We start from the raw sequence: 17,525 nt of genomic DNA on the forward strand, positions 1-17,525 counted from the left end.
GACGAGAGGATTGCTGGTTCGTGGTCAGCCTTGGAAACTTAGAAAGACTCTGTCAAAAGGAAAAAATAAAATGGAAAACCACTAAAAATAAACACACAGAAAGTTTTTCAGCCGGACTGTGAAGCACCCAGAGTGCCGGGCGGCTCCTCCGGGGTCAGGGTGAGGCCCCAGGTCGGCTGGGGTCAGAGGTGGGCCAGGCTGTGGGCCTGCGGCTTTGCCCTCAAGGGCCTTGCTCCGCAGGCTGCTGTCCACCATCACGGAGCCCACCTCAGGTGGGGCCTGCGACCCGCCCCTGGCCGAGGAGACGTCTTCCTCCCCACCGGTCAGCGAGGAGGGCGAGATGGACAGGACCGACCATGGGGGCATCAAGAAGGTGTGCTTCAAGGTGTCCGAGGAGGACCAGGAGGACTCGGGCCACGACACCATGAGCTACCGCGACTCCTACAGGTGGGTGGAGCGGGAAGGTCAGGACCGCGGGGCTCTTCCCAGGATGCAGAGGGGGCCGGGCACTGGGGCCGACATGGAGCCCTGGAGTTACTGAAGCCCATTTACAGTGCACCCCAGAGCGCCCAAAACCAGTGTTCAGCGCCTGGCCCCGCGGACACCATCTGTACCGTATCATTCCACACTGTTGGCTGGCAGGTGTCGGTGAAGAGCTCTGGACTCCCTGGGGCTTTGGAATTTAGTTTTAGCTGTATAGTTTTGAGCAGGCATGGTAGCGTGTGCCTGTAGTCCCAGTACTTGGGGGCTGAGACAGGAGGATGCCCAGTTCAAGGCCAGCCATGGCAACTTAGTGAGACCCTGTTCAAAATAAACATAAGATCGGGCCGGGGGTGTAGCTCAGAGGTAGAACGCTCCAGGGTTCAATTCCAGGACCAAACAAGAAAGAGTTGAAGAAGTAAGCAAGCAAGAAAGGTGTATAGTGTCTGCAGCAAACACTATTTTTATTTGATCTAAGCAATAATATCGTGTTCTTTTTCTCTTAACTCTGAGAAGCCCTGAGTAGTTTTCTACTGGTTAAATCAATTGTAAGAAGATCAGTGCAGTCTTAATTAGTGGGCTCGGTGGACTAAAACTCAATTTCCTTTGATAAGCCCGACGGCGGCGAGTGTGACTCCTCGCCTCTCACAGGCCGCAGCTCCAGCGCAAAGCCCTGAGCCATCCGACCCTGCAGCTGGGGCCTCAGAGGGGCGGACCAGCTGCCTGCAGGCAAAACCCAGAACCCTTAGGATTTGATAGGATTTGACCGGAAACCTGCCTGGCACGCGTCCACCTCCCTAGTGCTGGCACGGCACACGTGAGCTGCCTCGGCACCCATGTCCCAGGCGATCCATGACCCAGGATTCCTCCCTCTCCCTGGGTGTCTGTTTTTATGTTTCTCTGTCCTCTGATTTTTCTTTTGATTGTCAAAAAGCCTTAGGAGAGAAATTTGGGAGGGTGGCATGCAACTCCTTAGACCTTCCAAGTCCCTTTTGGTTAAGCGTGTCCTGGGCAGGTGTGTCCAGGGACCAGCGTGTCCCAGGAAAGGAGCAAGGACCTCAGAGAGCTTGGGGGACCCTGGACAGTAGTGCCACCCAGTGAGAGCCACACACTGCCCTCCCACCAGGCCCCTCTGCATTCCTGTGCGGGACCTAGAAGTGCACCCACCCCAGACCTAGAAACCCCCGGTTCTTCTGCCCCGCGGCTGGCTCTCCACTGGAGGGGCCAGGCTTTGGTCTGCTCTGCAGAAAACAGGTTGTAGGTGCCGGGAGGGACCAGTGGGAGTGTGTGGGGGACTCAGCCCGTCTCTCGTCCCTCTGCAGCGAGTGTAACAGCAACCGGGACTCGGTCCTGTCCTACACCAGCGTGCGAAGCAACAGCTCCTACCTGGGCAGCGACGAGATGGGGTCTGGTGAGTGGGGCGGGGGCTCCCCTGGTCCCTGGAGCACCCCTCTGCATCTGTTGCTTGTGTCATATAGCTTTCCGTCACAGGATACCCTCTCAGACCAAAACCCAGACAGCGCAGGGAAGTCCAAGAAATATCTCAGAATCCAAATCCCTTCACATCCCCGCAAGTGCCTGTTGATATCTGGTGCTTACTGGCAAGCGTGTGTTTATGTGGATGGGCACACAGACACAAATGCTGTTTTATAAATTAGATCACACCGTGCCCACCTGTGACCTCAGTCCAGGAGGATCACAGGCTGAAGCCAGTCTCAGCAACTCAGTGAGACCTTGCTTCAAAATAAAACAAAACAGTAAGCTGGGTGGGGTGGAGCAGGCTCTGGAGGCTGAGACAGGAGACGGCAGGCGCAAAGATAGCCTTAGCTGCCTAATGAGACCCCATTTCCAGGTGAAAAATAAAAAGGGCTGGGGTATAGCTCAGAGGTAGAATGCCCCTGGGCTTAATCCCTAGTACCACAAAACAACAAACAAAATAACCAACACCAACAACAAAATTCCCAAAACTAAAAACCAAAAAAATAATAAAATAGGGCTGGGAGTGTAGCTCAGAGGTTAGAATGCCCTAGAATTCAATTCTCAGTACCAAAAAAAAAAAAAAAAAAATCATATTGTGCTGGCAACTTTTACTGAAAGCCTGACATTTATTTCTTGTATTTTTAAAAATTTTTAATCTTGTTCACTCCAGATTAAAGCAGCTCACTTTATAAACAGGTCGTACGTCCACATGGTTCATTATTAAACAGGCAGGAGGGGGTCGAGGTGACAGGCCCCGCCCCCCTACCGCCCTCCTGCCTCCCGGGCTGCCACCCCATCGCCCTGTGTCCTTCTAAAGGACATCTGTGCATAAAAATTTAATCTTATAATTGGACATCCATTTAACAGAAGAAAAGCTCAGGGTCATCGGGGGATACTGCTGCACTTTAGATAAATATTTCATCTTATCAGGCAACGCAGAAGACTCCCTGGGGGATTGAGGAGCCATGCACATGGCTCCTCGTGACCCGGAGCAGCGGGATGGCGACCGGGCTCCAGTCCTTCCCCCGGGCTCCCAGTCTCCCCGTTTGCAGAATGGAGACAGCGGCGTTGCTGCTGCCCATTTTCCAGAGGAAGAGACTGAGGCTCAGAGAAGCCAAGGGATTTGGTCCCGGGTCTTTTGGGCTCTGTGTCCCCCGGGCTAGACCTCTGTGGCCGCAGTGGTGTCTTGAGAAGCACTTTGGGAGGGTGCGAGGTGGGCGCGGTGGCCGACTGCCCGGTCCCTTCCTTCTGCCAGGGGACGAGTTGCCCTGTGACATGCGCATCCCGTCGGACAAGCAGGACAAGCTCCATGGCTGCCTGGAGCACCTCTTCAACCAGGTAGGCCTGTCCCGGCCCGCAGGGTCCCTCGTGCCACCCGCGGCGGCTGGGCGGGGCCACACTTACCCGAGCTCCTGGCCGCCCAGGTGGACTCCATCAATGCGCTGCTCAAGGGGCCAGTGATGGACCGCGCCTTCGAGGAGACCAAGCACTTCCCCATGGAGCACAGCTTGCAAGGTGAGCACCGTCGGCCCTGCCCCGGCCAGCTGAGCGGCTCCGGGCTGGTGTGGAGCCAGGCTCAGCATATGGCTGGGTTTTGTTCAGAGTCTGAGCTGAGAACGGTCTGTTTCTTTCTTTTCTTACTTTCTTTCTCTTCTTTTCTTTTCTTGTGGCAGTGGGAATGGAACCCAGGGGCGTTCTACCTCTGAGCTACACTCCTAGCCTAATTTTATTTTCATTTTTGAAACAGGGTCTCACTAGGTTGATGAGAGCCTCACTATTTGTTGAGGCTGTTCTTGAACCTGAGATCCTCCTGTCTAAAAACAAGTGTGTGTGCCAGCGAGCACGCCCCGCCGAGCCCACATCACCCCCTGGCTCTTGAGCACCTGGTGTGGAGGATGTAGCTTGGTGGTGGAGGCCCGGGATGGGCTGGAGCCCGGGCCTCCAGGGGCCGCCCATTGCAGCACACGGGGATCCATGCGGCACGTTGCCAGCCTTGGATGTCATGTGCTCACCTCTTAGCCAGGCTCGCAGAACCTGCCCACATTTTCTCATTTTTTAACCATTTCATTTGCTGCCTGTTTTATTATTAATGTAACTTTTTAAAAAATAGTATTTCCTTTTTAGAATTTTAATTTTGAAAGGACCTTATTACACTCCCTCTACATGCAGAACCAGTATGATATGCTGTAAGTCAGGGATGAGCCGTAGGGTGGACCTGGTGGACAAGTCAGTAGACGCCGCCCTCACACCGAGCCCGGGCTCCGCTCCTATTCAAGAGAGCGGCTCTAAGCGGGATAAGTCAAGGACTTGCTGGCACCAAATGGAGACTTCCTCTTGGCAGACACGATTGAAGGGAAAAAGATTTGGAATTTCTAGCGCCCTCCCACCTGCCTCTGATTCCATTTAGCTGTTTACCCACCTGCCCATCTGCCCATCTCCTGCCCATCATGCATCTCTGCATCCAGCAGTTAATTCCCCAGAGCCGGCTTGTGCTGTCTTGAGCTGGGCGCTGGTGACCCCAGAGGAGTGCTCCAGGGCTCCTGCCCGGGCAGAGGAGGTAGGGATGCAGACAGGACATGGCGAGGGGGCCGCTCAGCTGTCCCTCCTGTGGTCTCTGGGTCACCTCTCCAGGGACAGGCCTCAGGAAGCAGGAACAGCAGAAAGGGCCCAAAACCACAGCTACCTCAGGAACCTGGGAAGATGTCAGAGGAACCAGGCCCTGGGTTGCCTGGCCTTTGAATGGTCCTGTTAGGACTCAATTCAGGCCCCAGCTCACTCACGACACAGCTCTGTGACACCAGGCAAGCCTCTTTCCCGCTCTGTGCCTAGGCTTCCTCCACTGTGCAGGGAGACAGTTCGACTAGGTTACAATTCACCTGCCAGCTCAACTGGTTGCACCTGTGAGAATGTAGCAGCTGAGACGCCATCTGTGCCTACAAAATCCAGGTCTAAGAGAAAAGAGTGCTGATTGATTGGTGATGTCTGTACTGGATTGGTTGTAGCCGTGGTGAGTCATGGCTTCAGACTAGCAGGAAAGAGCCCTGAGATTGATTAGTGATGTCTGCTATGGGTATGGCATATGATTAGTGATGTCTGCTATGGGTATGGTATATGATTGGTGATGTCTGCCATGGGCACAGTATCTGAAGCAATAGTCTACTTACTACGCATTTGCCTTCCAAGGTCAGATTATAGCCAAGAGTCTGGCCAGCTCCCTCAGTCTAGGGTTATGAGTTTCAGAGTCCGGCGATGGGGCGTCGGCCTCCGTGCCAATGTTCTCCAGAGCCTCTTTCCTGCCCCAGAGTTCAAACAGAAGGAAGAGTGTATGGCCCGTGGCCGGAGCTTGATCCAGATCAGTATTCAAGAGGACCCCTGGAACCTCCCCAGCTCCATCAAGACCCTGGTGGACAACATTCAGAGATACGTAGAAGGTCAGTGGCCGGGAGCACGCGTCACGCCGGGGCTTATGAGCTTTGAATGCGGGTGTGGCAGGATCCTGGGGGGCTCCCCGTGCCCTTGTATGCACGCCGCAGGGAAGGGCAAGAAGAGCAGAGCCCTCTCTCAGCCGTTGTCCTGCCAGGCCCTGGAGCTGTCTATCCTTGAGCGAGGATATGGGGAGCTCCTGCAGAGGCTTCTCGCAGAGGCAGGAGGCTGCAAAGGCTTCACGCCTGTGGGCTCAGGTCACAAGCTCAGCGACCAGACGGGGCCACAGACAGGATTTGATGCTACCGCGGCAGGAAACATGGCCCCACTGCCCGCACTCACAGTTGACTCTCACCCAGAGAGCTCGGTTTCTATTGAGGCGCCAGGGCCCACGCCTGTCATCCCAGTTCTTGGGAGGCTGAGACAGGAGGATTGCAGGTTAGAGACCAGCCTCAGGAGCTTAGCAAGGCCTTCAGTACCCAGGGAGACTGTTTCAGAAGAAAAAGGACTTGGAGTGTAGCTCAGAGTTAGAATGCTCCTGGTTTCAATTCCCAGTAACACACACACACACACACACACACACACACACACACACACACACACGCACTCCTAGGTTTCTGACCCTTCTTGGTCAGCCAGGAGGCCTGGGAATAGTCAGTTAGCCATCCTATGTACCCCCATGGCTGGAGACCAGGGGCCGCAAGTCTCTTTGGATGGTGGGGTCACCTTCCAGCTCCTCGCAGCCCAGCACCCAGCGTCTGCTCTGCCCCCTCTCGTGCCTGCCTGGTCCTGTGTGTATTTGAGCCTGGGTCTCCTGGGCTAGAAGGACCCAGGCCACAGAGAGGCTGGGGTTCAAGGACCTACTTCCATCCTCCTGAACCCCCACCTCTGTGGTGGGCATCGCGGTTGACCCTGAGCGGCCCTACTTTCCAAAACTGCAATGGTTAAGGGCGTTGGCCTGGGGGCCGCACCTCAGCCCTTGAATCCCAGCCCACCCACCTCTGTGAGCCATGCCCGGGGCTCTTCTGGCCTCACCTGTGCCCGTAGTGCTCTGGCTCATCCTCCCTCCCTCCCTCCCATGGGGACAAAGGCGTCCAGAGAGATCCGCGCTTGGTCCAGGCCTGGCATGTGGCTCGTTCTCAGTGACCTGCTCTGGCATCTCAGGAAGGAGAGGTCGCAAGAGACTGTGTCTGAGGGCCGCTCGGGTTTTCCTCGTAAGGATTTTCTGGGTGGGTGCGGGGCACCTCTGTGAAGGGAAGAAGCCAGGGTTCGAGGGTTCGAGGCTGCTCTGAGGACAAAGACGATCTTCTTCCCAGAGGCAGCTGTGACCCACTAGGATGTGCACATGCATGAATGCATGCGAGTGGGCGTGTCTGCGTGTACACCACACACTTGGGTGTCCCCTGGCATGAGCACGTATGGGTGTGCACGTGCCTGTGGCACACGTGTGTACGAGGCACAGGGCAGAGGCTCTGGCTTGGGCGATGAAAGCCCAGCTCTGGTCTCTGTTATGGGTTGTGAGGGCAGATCAGGCTGACCGTGGGGGTGCCATTCTCTGGTGTCTGGAGTTCAGGAATTTACCCAGCCCTCGTAAAAGCTCCCAAGGATAGTAAAATAGGGCTGAGGTGTAGCTTGGAGGTAGAACGCCCCAAGTTCAACCCCCAGACCCATCCCCCCCATCACAGCAGCTCCCGAGCGCTGCCCTCAGCCTGGCGCTTCTGTGCAGGCAGAGCACGTGGGCTGGGGGCTCCACGTCACTGGGGCCAGCCCCACTCAGCCGCCTCCTTTCTCCCTCATCTTTCAGATGGGAAGAACCAGCTGCTGCTGGCCTTGCTGAAGTGCACAGGTGAGGCTTTAGGGGACCGTTGCGAGGCGCACGCGCAGGTGTGCCCGGCAGCGCCCTCCTGGCAGCGGGCGCTGTGACCACGGCCCGGGGCTGTGCGGTTCTCCTGCGGCCCACATTGACTCTTCTGTGGTCTGTCCAGACCTGCACCAGGGAAGCGATATTTTGGCCTCCAGCCCCTGCTAGAACTACTTGAAGCCCACGGCCTCTGGTGCCCAAGGGACCAGTCTCAGGGCCCAGGAGCCAGAGCTGTGCTGTGGGCCACCTGCTTCCTGGGTGGATGTTGAAAGGAACCAAGATAGGGGGCCCAGGGTGGTGGAGATCCTTTATGGAGTAGGGGTGCGGCTGCAGGTGGGCAGGGAGGGCATTCTGGGAGATGTCCTTTGACTCTCCCTTATTTCTAGAAATTCTTAGCCCAGGGAGGGGGAGGCTACAACGGGTCTAGATCAACACAGCCAAGCGCCGAGAATGATTCCTGCCAGGAGAAGGGCAGTGGAATGACTAGCTGTCTGACGTCAGCGGCTCTTGGGTTAGGGTTAGGGCGTCAAAGCCAAGCCTGGGCGAGGGGAGAGGTGGCCCAGAAGAGCACGCAGGCCCCCAGAGAAGGCCAGAGGGTGAGCCTGGTCTCCGGCCAGCTGGCTTGCTGACGGAGAACGGATTTTTGCGAAACTGGCCTTTGGTAATGGGTCGTCCGCTGACCTCGTCTCGGGCCGGGTCCCCCACTGTGGAGTCTGCGGGGCTCTCTGGGTGGGGGGCACCGACGCCGCTGCCCAGAACTCTTCCATCCTCGCCCCAGACACAGAGCTGCAGCTGCGGAGGGATGCCGTCTTCTGCCAGGCCCTGGTGGCCGCCGTGTGCACCTTCTCGGAGCAGCTGCTGGCCGCCCTCAGCTACCGCTACAATAACAACGGCGAGTACGAGGACGGCAGCCGGGAGGCCAGTCGCAAGTGGCTGGAGCAGGTGGCAGCCACTGGAGTCCTGCTGCACTGCCAGTCCCTGCTGGCGCCGGCCGCCGTGGTGAGTGAGTGGGGCCCGCCCACCCTGCAGCTGCCTGCAGGGCGCCTCACCAGGGACTCAGTGTGCCTCTGCTAAGGGGGCTGGGGACAAGCAGGACAGTCCTACGTACTAGTTGGAAGGGAGACCTAGGTGTGAATAAGTGAAACCCGTGGCACTGACCGGCATGCCCAACCAAGGGCAGTGTAATCTCCCAGGCACACGTGGCAATGTCTGGAGATATTGTTGGTTGTGAGGGAGGCAGGAGGGAATATAGTTGCAGAGCCCTGAGATGCGGCTCAGCGCCCTTTGGCAGTCCCAAGGCTGATAGCTCTAGTGCTGGGTGGGCTCAAAGGTCCAGCCCCCATAGTGGGAAGCGTGGCCTTGGAGCGCCCTCTGCTGGCCAGCCTGTGCAAGTGCTGGTCTCTGGAAGATGGCGCCCATGGGCTTTCGGAAAGCACAACCCCAGGTTCAGACAGGCAGAGGGTATGCCAGTCCTCACCGCCCTCCTCTCAGGACTGGACACGGGGGTCGACTCGAGCTGGGTAGAAAGGAGGGAGGAGGAGGGTGGTTATACAGAGCAGGTAGGAGGCCAGGGGTTTCTCGGGACGAGGTGGTCACCCCTGACCTTTCTGAGGAGGAGACTGAGTCCCCAGCCAGCCGGGTGAGTGAGGAAGAGCGCGGGACAGGGGCAGCAGGTGCAAAGGCCTGGACAGAGGCTCGCATGCCGGGGTGAGCGGGCAGGGCGTCAGGGGACAAGGCGGGTGGGGTCCGATCTGTAGGGCTGGCGCTCTGTTCTGGGGCAGAGGAGGGCTCCGGGGTAGGTGAGCAACGTAATTTGAAGCAAGTTTTTAAAAGATAATTTGGAATCCTGAGTGAGCTGCCTTCCAGCTGGGGACCAAGGAAAGAAGCAGAGACTTTTTTGGGGGCGCGTTAGGCGGGAATGATTAAGTTAGCAGCTTGGTTTTGTGGGCCAGGAAAGGGAGGAGGTGGCTTTACTGGGGCCACTCTGAAAATCAGAGATGGGTTCTGAGCCTGGGGAGGTACAGGATGAGCCCCAGTGTGGACCACGATTTCATGTGCGGAGCCCCACCGAGGCACACGGCAGGCCACGGTCTGGCGGCGCCTTGTCCTCTAGGATTGGACCCCAAACTCCCCGGGTGAGATCCCAGGGCGGGCTGGCTCCTGAGGTCCCCCTGTCCTGTCTTCTACTGCAGAAGGAGGAGCGGACCATGCTGGAGGACCTCTGGGTGACCCTGTCGGAGCTGGACAATGTCACCTTCTCCTTCAAGCAGCTGGACGAGCACTGTGTGGCCAGTGAGTAACCCCCAGTCCTGATGTGCACAGGGAGCGGGGGCTCTGGGGTGCAGGGCGCTGCGTGCAGCACCTTGTCCTTACCCCGCTCTAGGCCAGCTGCACGAGCTTGACCAGTGCCCAGCATTGGCCGTCAAACCTCACACCCAGATCTCAAAGTTGACCTTTGTAGCCGGGCGTGCTGGTGCACATCTGAGGCTGAGATAGGAGGATTGCAGGTTCCAGGACAGCCCCAGCAATGTAGCTAGACTCTTGGTAACCTAGCAAGACCCTGTTTCAAAATAAGAAATAAAAATTTATAAAATGGCTCGGCGTAGTGGCGCATGCTTGTAATCCCCACGCTTGGGAGGCAGAGACAGGAGGATCGCCCAGGTTCGAAGCCAGCTGCGCTGGCTTAAGAGACCCTGTTTCCAAATAAAAGAAGTATAAAATAGGTCTGGGAGTATAGCCCAGAGGTAGAAAGGTTTCCAGGAACCCCAGTACCACCAAAAAAAAAAAAAAAAAAATTTTTTTTAAATGGCTAGGAGCTAGGCCTGGTGGCACACACTTGTAACTTGGGAGGCTGAGACAGGAGGATCCAGGTTTGTGAGGCCCTCCACAACTTAGACCCTGTTTCTAAATGAAGAATAAAAAAAATAGGCCTGGCGGTATAGCTTGGAGGTAGAATGTCCCTGGGTTCCATCCTTAGTACAAAAAAAAAAAAAAAGCCGAGGGTGTAGCTCAGAGGTGGAACACCCTGCCCCGCTGGGCAGTCAGCGTCAGTTTACAACGCAGTGGAAGCCAGGCAGAGAGGGAGGTCAGAGGCGAATGTGAGGCGGTCTGGGACTGTCCCTGAGGGGTGAGAGGTCTGGGGCGAGCAGGGAGGTCTCAGGATGCAACGCTAGGTGAGTGGACATAGAAGTCCCGGGGTGCCACCTTGAGGCTAGGGGGCTAAAGGGTCTGGGAGTGGGAGGTCTGAGGCTGCCCCTCTGGGGTGGGGTGGGCAGGGAGCACCCAGATGCCCTGGCTCCCCGGGAGGGCGGACCTGAAGCTGCTGTAGCGAAGGGGCTCCCTGCCCCTGTTCTGAGCGACCTGCCCTCGTCCTCCGCAGATACCAACGTCTTCTACCACGTCGAGGGGAGCCGGCAGGCGCTGCGGGTGGTCTTCCACCTGGACAGCTACCACTTCTCCAAGCTGCCCTCCCGCCTGGAGAGCGGAGCCAGCCTGCGGCTGCACACCGTGCTCTTCACGAAAGGTGAGCTGGGTGGCCGCAGGGGCCGGGCCGAGGCCACGGGGCGCCTGACAGACGCGCCCACCTGCCCTCCTCTCTCCCTCGCAGCTCTGGAGAACGTGGAGGGGCCGCCTTCTCCGGGCAGCCAGGTGGCAGAGGACTTGCAGCAGGAGATCAATACCCAGTCCCTGGAGAAGGTCCAGCAGTACTACCGCAAGCTCAGGTAGTGCGCGTGCCCGGGTGGCTGGGGGAGGGCAGGAGCTGCCGGCGGTCGGGCGCAGCACGGGAAGCGCCGGGCAGGCCCTGCGCGGGGAGTGGGCCATGTGCCTACTGGGTGCCAGGCCTCTGCCTGCTCGAGGGGCTCAGCAAGGTACATGGTAGGCGGTTCTGACCCATTTTATGGATGGGGAAACTGAGGCCCAGCAAGCACACGGAGCCTGCCAAAGTCACACAGCCTGCCAGTAACTGAGCTTGGAACCCCCAGTCTATGTGGCTTCCAAGCAGGCCCTTTCTGCTGAGCCAGGCTGCCTGTTTCGCTCCACGTGGGGGTTAGGAGCTGAGTCAGGGGCTCTGGGATTCTTGGGCCTTGAGAAAGGAGCGTGATGCCCAGGGATTTGGGAACAGATTTTTCCAGGAGGAAGCACAGCTCCTAGGTGTGTAGCTCCCACCACCTCAGGCTCCCCACAGCCCTGCCCAGTCCTGCGTCCCACCTCCCCTGTGACATGGGGATCAGGACACCAGGTCTCAGGTACAGAGGGTTGACCTCCTGGGGCCCAACTTCACCATCTGGAAACAGAGGCCCGCTTGTTCTCATTTCTCAGCAAGAGCGCACAGGCGCCCGATCTGAAACCCGCACCTGTCTGGACTGATCTGTACCATCGATCTGTTCCGTGCTACATGCTAAGCATTTAGAATATAACCTATACGATCCCTTGCCCCATTCACCGAGACCTTTTGTGAGCCACGAGCTCTTCCAGGTTCTTCCTGGAGTTCTAGAGCAGGGGCTGTCAAATCCGGCCCTCCCCCTGGTTTGTAAATAAAGTTTTATTAGCACACAGCCACAGGCGTTCCTTACCTATCACCTGTGGCTGCTCTTGGCTGCACGGGGCAGCAGAGTTGAACAGTGTTGCATAGATTCTCTGGTTCTTGAAGCCTGCAGCTTTCACCAGTCGGCCCTTTATAGAAAGTTTGCCAGCCCTGTTCTCGAGGGAGACCAACCATGAACCGGTAAACCCAGAGCCGACCAGCAGCAGGTGGAGGGCCGCGCTCAGAGGAGACCGGCAGGGCGTGGGATAGAGAGCGCGGGTCTTCTCGCTTCTCCCTGGGGCCCTTGGAGGAGCAGGGGCTGGGGCGGCCCTCCAGGCCCTCAGTGGCTTCCTCCCGAGGCAGGGGCGGCACAGGTGAGGCAGGAGGCATAGGTGTGGCCCGCCTCCCCACCTTAGCCCACCTTCTCTCAGGGCATTTTACCTGGAACGGTCTAACCTGCCTACGGATGCCAGCACCACAGCGGTGAAGATAGACCAGGTACGTTCTTCACTCTGTGAGGCCGGGCAGGCAGCTCTCAGGCCCAGGAGCCCCCGGAGCCAGAATCGTACCCCAGAAGCCCCTGCAGTCCCTCCTCCTGAAATCTCTTCTATAGCTTCTAGGAATTTTCTTTTCTTTTCTTTCCTTCCTTTCTTTCTCTTTCCTTCCTTCCTTCCTTCCTTCCTCCCTCCCTCCCTCCCTTCTTTCTCCTCCTCCTTCTCCTCCCCCTCCTCTTTCTTTCTTTCTTTCTTTCTTTCTTTCTTTCTTTCTTTCTTTCTTTCTTTCTTTCTTTCTTTCTTTCCCCAGGGGCAATTCTACCCCCAGCCCTAATTTATTTTTATTTTGAAACTTGGTTGATGAGTGTCTCTCTATTTGCTGAGGCTGTCCTTGAACCTGCGACCCTCCTTTCTCCGCCTCCCGTGTACTGGGATTGCAGGCGTGCGCCACCAGGCCCGGCCTTTCTAGGGCTTTCTCAGACGGCTGACGTTGGCCATTGGCACTCGCCTCTCTCATTAACCCCTGGGCGGTGGCAGCCTTTCTCTTGGGCTGGAGCCCCACACGGGCCAGAGTTGCGAACCCCACCCCAGCTGTGGTCCAGGCGGCTTTCTTTTTGTCTGTTTCTGGGTCACCAACATTTAGGAATCAAAAGATTTGCTTGTAAAAATGGAGACTTCCAGCTTGTGAGAAGCGGGAAGAGCTCAGGTCTGGCTGCCGGAGGCCCGTCCAGGCTCCTGCTGGCTCTGCCGCCTGCTCGGCTCCCGCCCTCTCCCTGGGGGGCCTGTCGTGGCCTCCTGGCTCCTGGGCGCTGGCAGCAGGCCTTGGGGTTGGCCCCGGCCTCCGTGCGCTGGCCTTGGGGCTTGGAGGCTGGCGGAGACAAGCGCGGGCACAGCCCTGTGGGGCTCGGCAGAGTGTCGCCGTGGCGCAGGGAGGGCCGACCCGGGAAGCACCGTAGGCACCTCCGCATGGTGCTCAGAGAGAGAGTTGGGGACAGAAGAGAAGGGTGACCCTGGGGAGGGGCTGCAGCTGCCCAGGATGGGTTTGGAGGGGAAGAGAGTGGGCACCTGGCGAGGGTGGGGAGGACACACCTGGCCAGGTGAAGAGAGTACGACGGAAGGTTAGGCCTGGGTTACACGGTGAGCGCTGGGTGCCGGCGCGGGGCCGCGGGGAGCCACAGCTTTTGTTTATTTTTTTGCAATGCCGGGGATGGAGCCCAGGGCCTCGTGCCAGGCAAGCACTGCGCCACTGAGCCACATCCCCGGCGCCACAGACTGTTCTAGAGCAAGGGTTACAGAAGGTGAGTCGGATGGAAACACTTAAGAGGGCTGGAGCCGGGCCTGGTGGCGCACGCCTGGGATCCCCGTAGTAGGTGGGAGGCTGAGAAGGAGGATCGCAGGTTCAAGGACAGCCTCAGCAAGTAGTGAGACTCTCATCAACCAAGCAAGACCCTGTTTCAAAAACGAAAATGAGAGCCGGGTGTGCTGGCACACACTTGTAATCCCCGCGCTTGGGTGGCTGAGACAGGAGGATTGCACAGGTTCGAAGCCAGCCTCAGCTACTGAGTGAGGCTCTCAGCAACTTAGTGAGACCCTGTTTCCAAATAAAATATAAAAATAAGTCTGGGAATATAGCCCGGAGGTAGAAAGCCCCTGAGTTCCACTCCCAGTCCCCCCAAAAAAAGAAGGAGAGAAAGGAAAGAAAGAACAAACAAAAGAAAGAGAGAAAGAAAGAAAGAAAGAAAATGAAATAGAGCTGGGGGTATAGCTTGGAGGTAGGATCCTGAGTTCAATCCCAGTACTGCAAAAATATAAATAAATAAAACAAAAGAAACTAATGAATGAATGAGAGGGCATGCGGGGAGGAGAGTGTGGAAACAGCAGATCAGAAGGAGCCGGCGGGGCAGGCCGTGGGGGTCGGGGCCTCCCCCAGGCATCTGGACATCTGCCGCTCGCCTTGCAGCTCATACGGCCCATCAACGCCCTGGACGAGCTCTGCCGCCTCATGAAGTCCCTTGTGCACCCCAAGCCCGGAGCCAGCGGGAGCTTGGGCGCCGGCCTCATCCCCATCTCCTCGGAGCTCTGCTACCGCCTGGGGGCCTGCCAGATCGCCATGTGTGGCACAGGCATGCAGAGGTGAGCCGCCCCGAGCCCAGGGCGCAGCAGGCCTCTGAGCGGTGTGAGGAGCCGGCTAGGAGGGGTGTTGGTTGACCGGGACAGAAGGACCCATGTCCCGACTCCCTCTCGCCCTGCAGGAGCACCCTGAGCGTGTCCCTGGAGCAAGCGGCCATCTTGGCACGGAGCCATGGTCTACTGCCCAAGTGTGTGATGCAGGCCACTGACATCATGCGGAAGCAGGTGAGGCCTCCACGGCCCGGGCTGAGAGCACGGCACACTCCCTGGGGAATGAGGGCCGCCTGGAACTTGTCTGGGTGGCGGGCAAGGGTTGTGATTTCTGGAACCTTCAACTACCCACCCACTCGCATATGCCTTTTCAAAAGCCTGGACTCCTCACAGAGGCCCCAGGCCTGACGGCTCTTTATCTCCAGGGCCCCAGAGTGGAGATTCTGGCCAAAAACCTCCGGGTGAAGGATCAGATGCCCCAGGGTGCCCCGCGGTGAGTGCCCCCCTATTCCCCTGCCCTTCCCATCCCCTCCAAGAGGGCCAGCACCAGGCCTGGGTTTGACAGATCTCCTGCTCATTCTCTGGGGCTCCTATGGGGTCACCTCTGTTTCAAGGGACTCAGCTTTGGGAAGCAGCCAACCTGGCTCAGTCTGTGTTTTGGTCGACATTCTCCCCGCTATAATCCACAACACCTGATCATCACGATTGAGAGGAAGGACATTTATTTGCTCACACTTCTGGAGATTTCAGGGGTTCAGTCCACGTGAGGCCAGGTTACATTGGTGGAGCTCAGAGCATGGCGGCAGGAAGTAGAACATTCATACACACAAGGGCTCCACCCTCCTATCACTGAGGCCTGGAAGCAAGAGAGAGCAAACAAGGGGGTTTAAGGACACAAGCTCTCCAGGCCACACCCCTAGTGGCCCACCTCCTCCAGCTATGCCTCACCTGTCTAGGTTAACATCCAGTAAATCCATTTCAATGCGTTTATCCACTGATGAAATCACAACCCTCACGACTTAATTCTGCCGGCTCTGAACATCAGTCCACGAGCTCTTTCAGGGGACAGTCTATATCTAACCACAGCAGTCTGTAACCTCACAAGGAGCTCCCATTCCTTCTGAGAGAGAGACACAGTCCCTAAAGGTCCCCGAAGTGAGCCATAGGGCCGCTGTTTGGTGTGATACCTCCCCGCTACAGGCCGGCGGCCTCACAGCCCTGGGCCCGCCGCGGCCTCCTGGTCTCTCCACTCAGTACCCCTCATGTTAAGTCTTCCACAGACCCCTGTAGGGATCTCCTCTTCCTGCACCACTGGCCAGTGCACTATCAGCATTTACCCACCTATTTCAAATTGTTTTTACTTTGAGAAAGTGTGACTCCCCAAATACGGCAAAGATAATACCACCTTCTGCAGTTCCCTGGTGACGAGGCTCCAGGTGGCCCCGGCACATCGTCAGGCCCGGCCTCTGCCCTTGGTGCCAGGCTGTGGCCCGCAGACACTACTGCTGCTCGGTCTTCACGTGCTGTCCCCCTGAGCTCATTTTCTTATTTCTCCAGCAGGCACGGGGCCATCTCTTTACCCTCAGGCACTGACCCACACAGCAACCTGAGGGCCAGGGCGCACTGTTATCCCCAGTTGGCAGCTGGGGGGAAACTCAGGCTCAGAGAATTGCAGTCCCGTGAAGTCACACAGCTAGTCGCTGGTAGCACTGAGATTCTGAACCCAGGCCCAGCTCTAACCAGAGTGGCATCGTGGCCCACTTGCCCCCATCACCATGGCAGCCCTTCTCCCCCACAATCATCACTGCCCACGGTCCACTGACCACCCCTCCTGCTAGAAACCCACAGCGACTTCTCAGTGGAGGTTAAGCTCAGAGTCTTCCCGCTGCGGCCCTTCTCAAAGTGGGGGCAGCCACCGTGTGCTGTGTGGAGGTCTCCAGGGCAGAGAGACGTAAAACTCGGGTGGGAGCAGAGCCCGTGTCTAGTTAGCCCACCCCCAGGACAGAAAAGTGCCCCTGCGCCCTCACATGCGTCTGAGCATACACACATGCACTCAAGAGTGTGTGTCCTTAGAGCATGGCGGGTAAATCAGGCGTGGCGGTGCACACCTCTCATCCAGGACTTCGGAGGCTGAGACAGGAGGATCATAGATTTGAGGCCAGTCTCAGCAATTCAGCAAGGTCCTTCAGCAACTTAGCAAAACCCTGTTTCAAAAAAAAAAAAAAAAAAAAAGCGGGGCGTGGTGGCACACATGTGATCCCAGCATTTGGGAGGCTGAGACAGGAGGATCCGGGTTTGTGGACAACCTCAGCTATTTAGTGAGGCCCTCCGCAACTCAGTGAGACCCTGTATCAAGATAAAGACTAAAAAATAGGGCTGAGGGTGTAGCTCAGAGGTAGAATGCTTCTGGGTTCCATTCCCAGTACCGCAAAATCAATCAATCAATCAATCAATCAATAAAAATAGAGCTGGGGTTGTAGCTCAGAGGTAGAACATCCCTGAATTCAACCTCTAATACCGAGAGAGAGAGAGAGAGAGAGAGAGAGAGAGAGAGAGAGAGAGAGAGAGAGAACTGTGCCTTTTTCGTGGATGCCTGGCCAGCCTTTGGGGGCGGAGGCGGCCTTGCAGGGAGGGGCCTGGGCAGCCGGGGAGCTCGGGCAGTGGGGACACTCTGCACCTTTATTCCTGCTTAGTTTGTTTTCTGGACACAAGTTGCCTGTTCTGGTGCGAGTGGACATGATTGGCCCTGAGAGGCCCCGCCCCTCCCCGGCTCGGCCTCATCTCTCTGTCTCCACCCCTAGCCTCTACCGCCTCTGTCAGCCTCCGGTGGATGGAGACCTCTGAACACCAATGTGCCACGGCTGGGCCATCCCCCGGAGCCGCGATGGGAGAGGACTCAGTGGAGCCCTGCCACCCGCACAGGGATGGCCCCGCTGCCCCTGGACCTGCCGGCTTCCCCCACCGTCTCCTGCAAAGACGAGGCCGCGGCCCCACGCTTCCACGACTGACTGATCGGCCCTGGGCTGGCACGTTCTCCCCACTGCTGCCGGAAGCCCGAGGGGTGCTCGGACCCACAGAGCTCATGGGTGCAGCCAGGCCCCGGACGAGTCCCAGGACAAAGGAGAGTCACGGGCCACGGCTG

General features: G+C 57.6%; 1 protein-coding gene across 1 annotated transcript in view; it reads left to right on the forward strand.

The window, feature by feature from the left end:
• PREX1 (phosphatidylinositol-3,4,5-trisphosphate dependent Rac exchange factor 1) overlaps positions 1 to 17,227 on the forward strand; it is a gene marked incomplete at both ends in the record, with an annotated part of 172,120 nt that extends 154,893 nt beyond the window's left edge. The window contains 15 exons of the mRNA XM_080716490.1: positions 241 to 447; positions 1,803 to 1,891; positions 3,215 to 3,297; positions 3,384 to 3,474; positions 5,262 to 5,390; positions 7,187 to 7,228; positions 8,022 to 8,242; positions 9,436 to 9,535; positions 10,623 to 10,766; positions 10,851 to 10,965; positions 12,200 to 12,266; positions 14,223 to 14,395; positions 14,515 to 14,617; positions 14,809 to 14,876; positions 17,185 to 17,227. Coding sequence (XP_080572616.1) covers positions 241 to 447; positions 1,803 to 1,891; positions 3,215 to 3,297; positions 3,384 to 3,474; positions 5,262 to 5,390; positions 7,187 to 7,228; positions 8,022 to 8,242; positions 9,436 to 9,535; positions 10,623 to 10,766; positions 10,851 to 10,965; positions 12,200 to 12,266; positions 14,223 to 14,395; positions 14,515 to 14,617; positions 14,809 to 14,876; positions 17,185 to 17,227 — 1,675 coding nt within the window. The remainder of the gene's footprint in view (positions 1 to 240; positions 448 to 1,802; positions 1,892 to 3,214; positions 3,298 to 3,383; positions 3,475 to 5,261; positions 5,391 to 7,186; positions 7,229 to 8,021; positions 8,243 to 9,435; positions 9,536 to 10,622; positions 10,767 to 10,850; positions 10,966 to 12,199; positions 12,267 to 14,222; positions 14,396 to 14,514; positions 14,618 to 14,808; positions 14,877 to 17,184) is intronic.
• Between the last annotated feature and the right edge of the window lie 298 nt (positions 17,228 to 17,525).

Source organism: Muscardinus avellanarius (genome assembly GCF_963383645.1).
Source record: "Muscardinus avellanarius genome assembly, chromosome: 19".
In the NCBI taxonomy this organism is placed as follows: Eukaryota; Metazoa; Chordata; class Mammalia; order Rodentia; family Gliridae; genus Muscardinus; species Muscardinus avellanarius.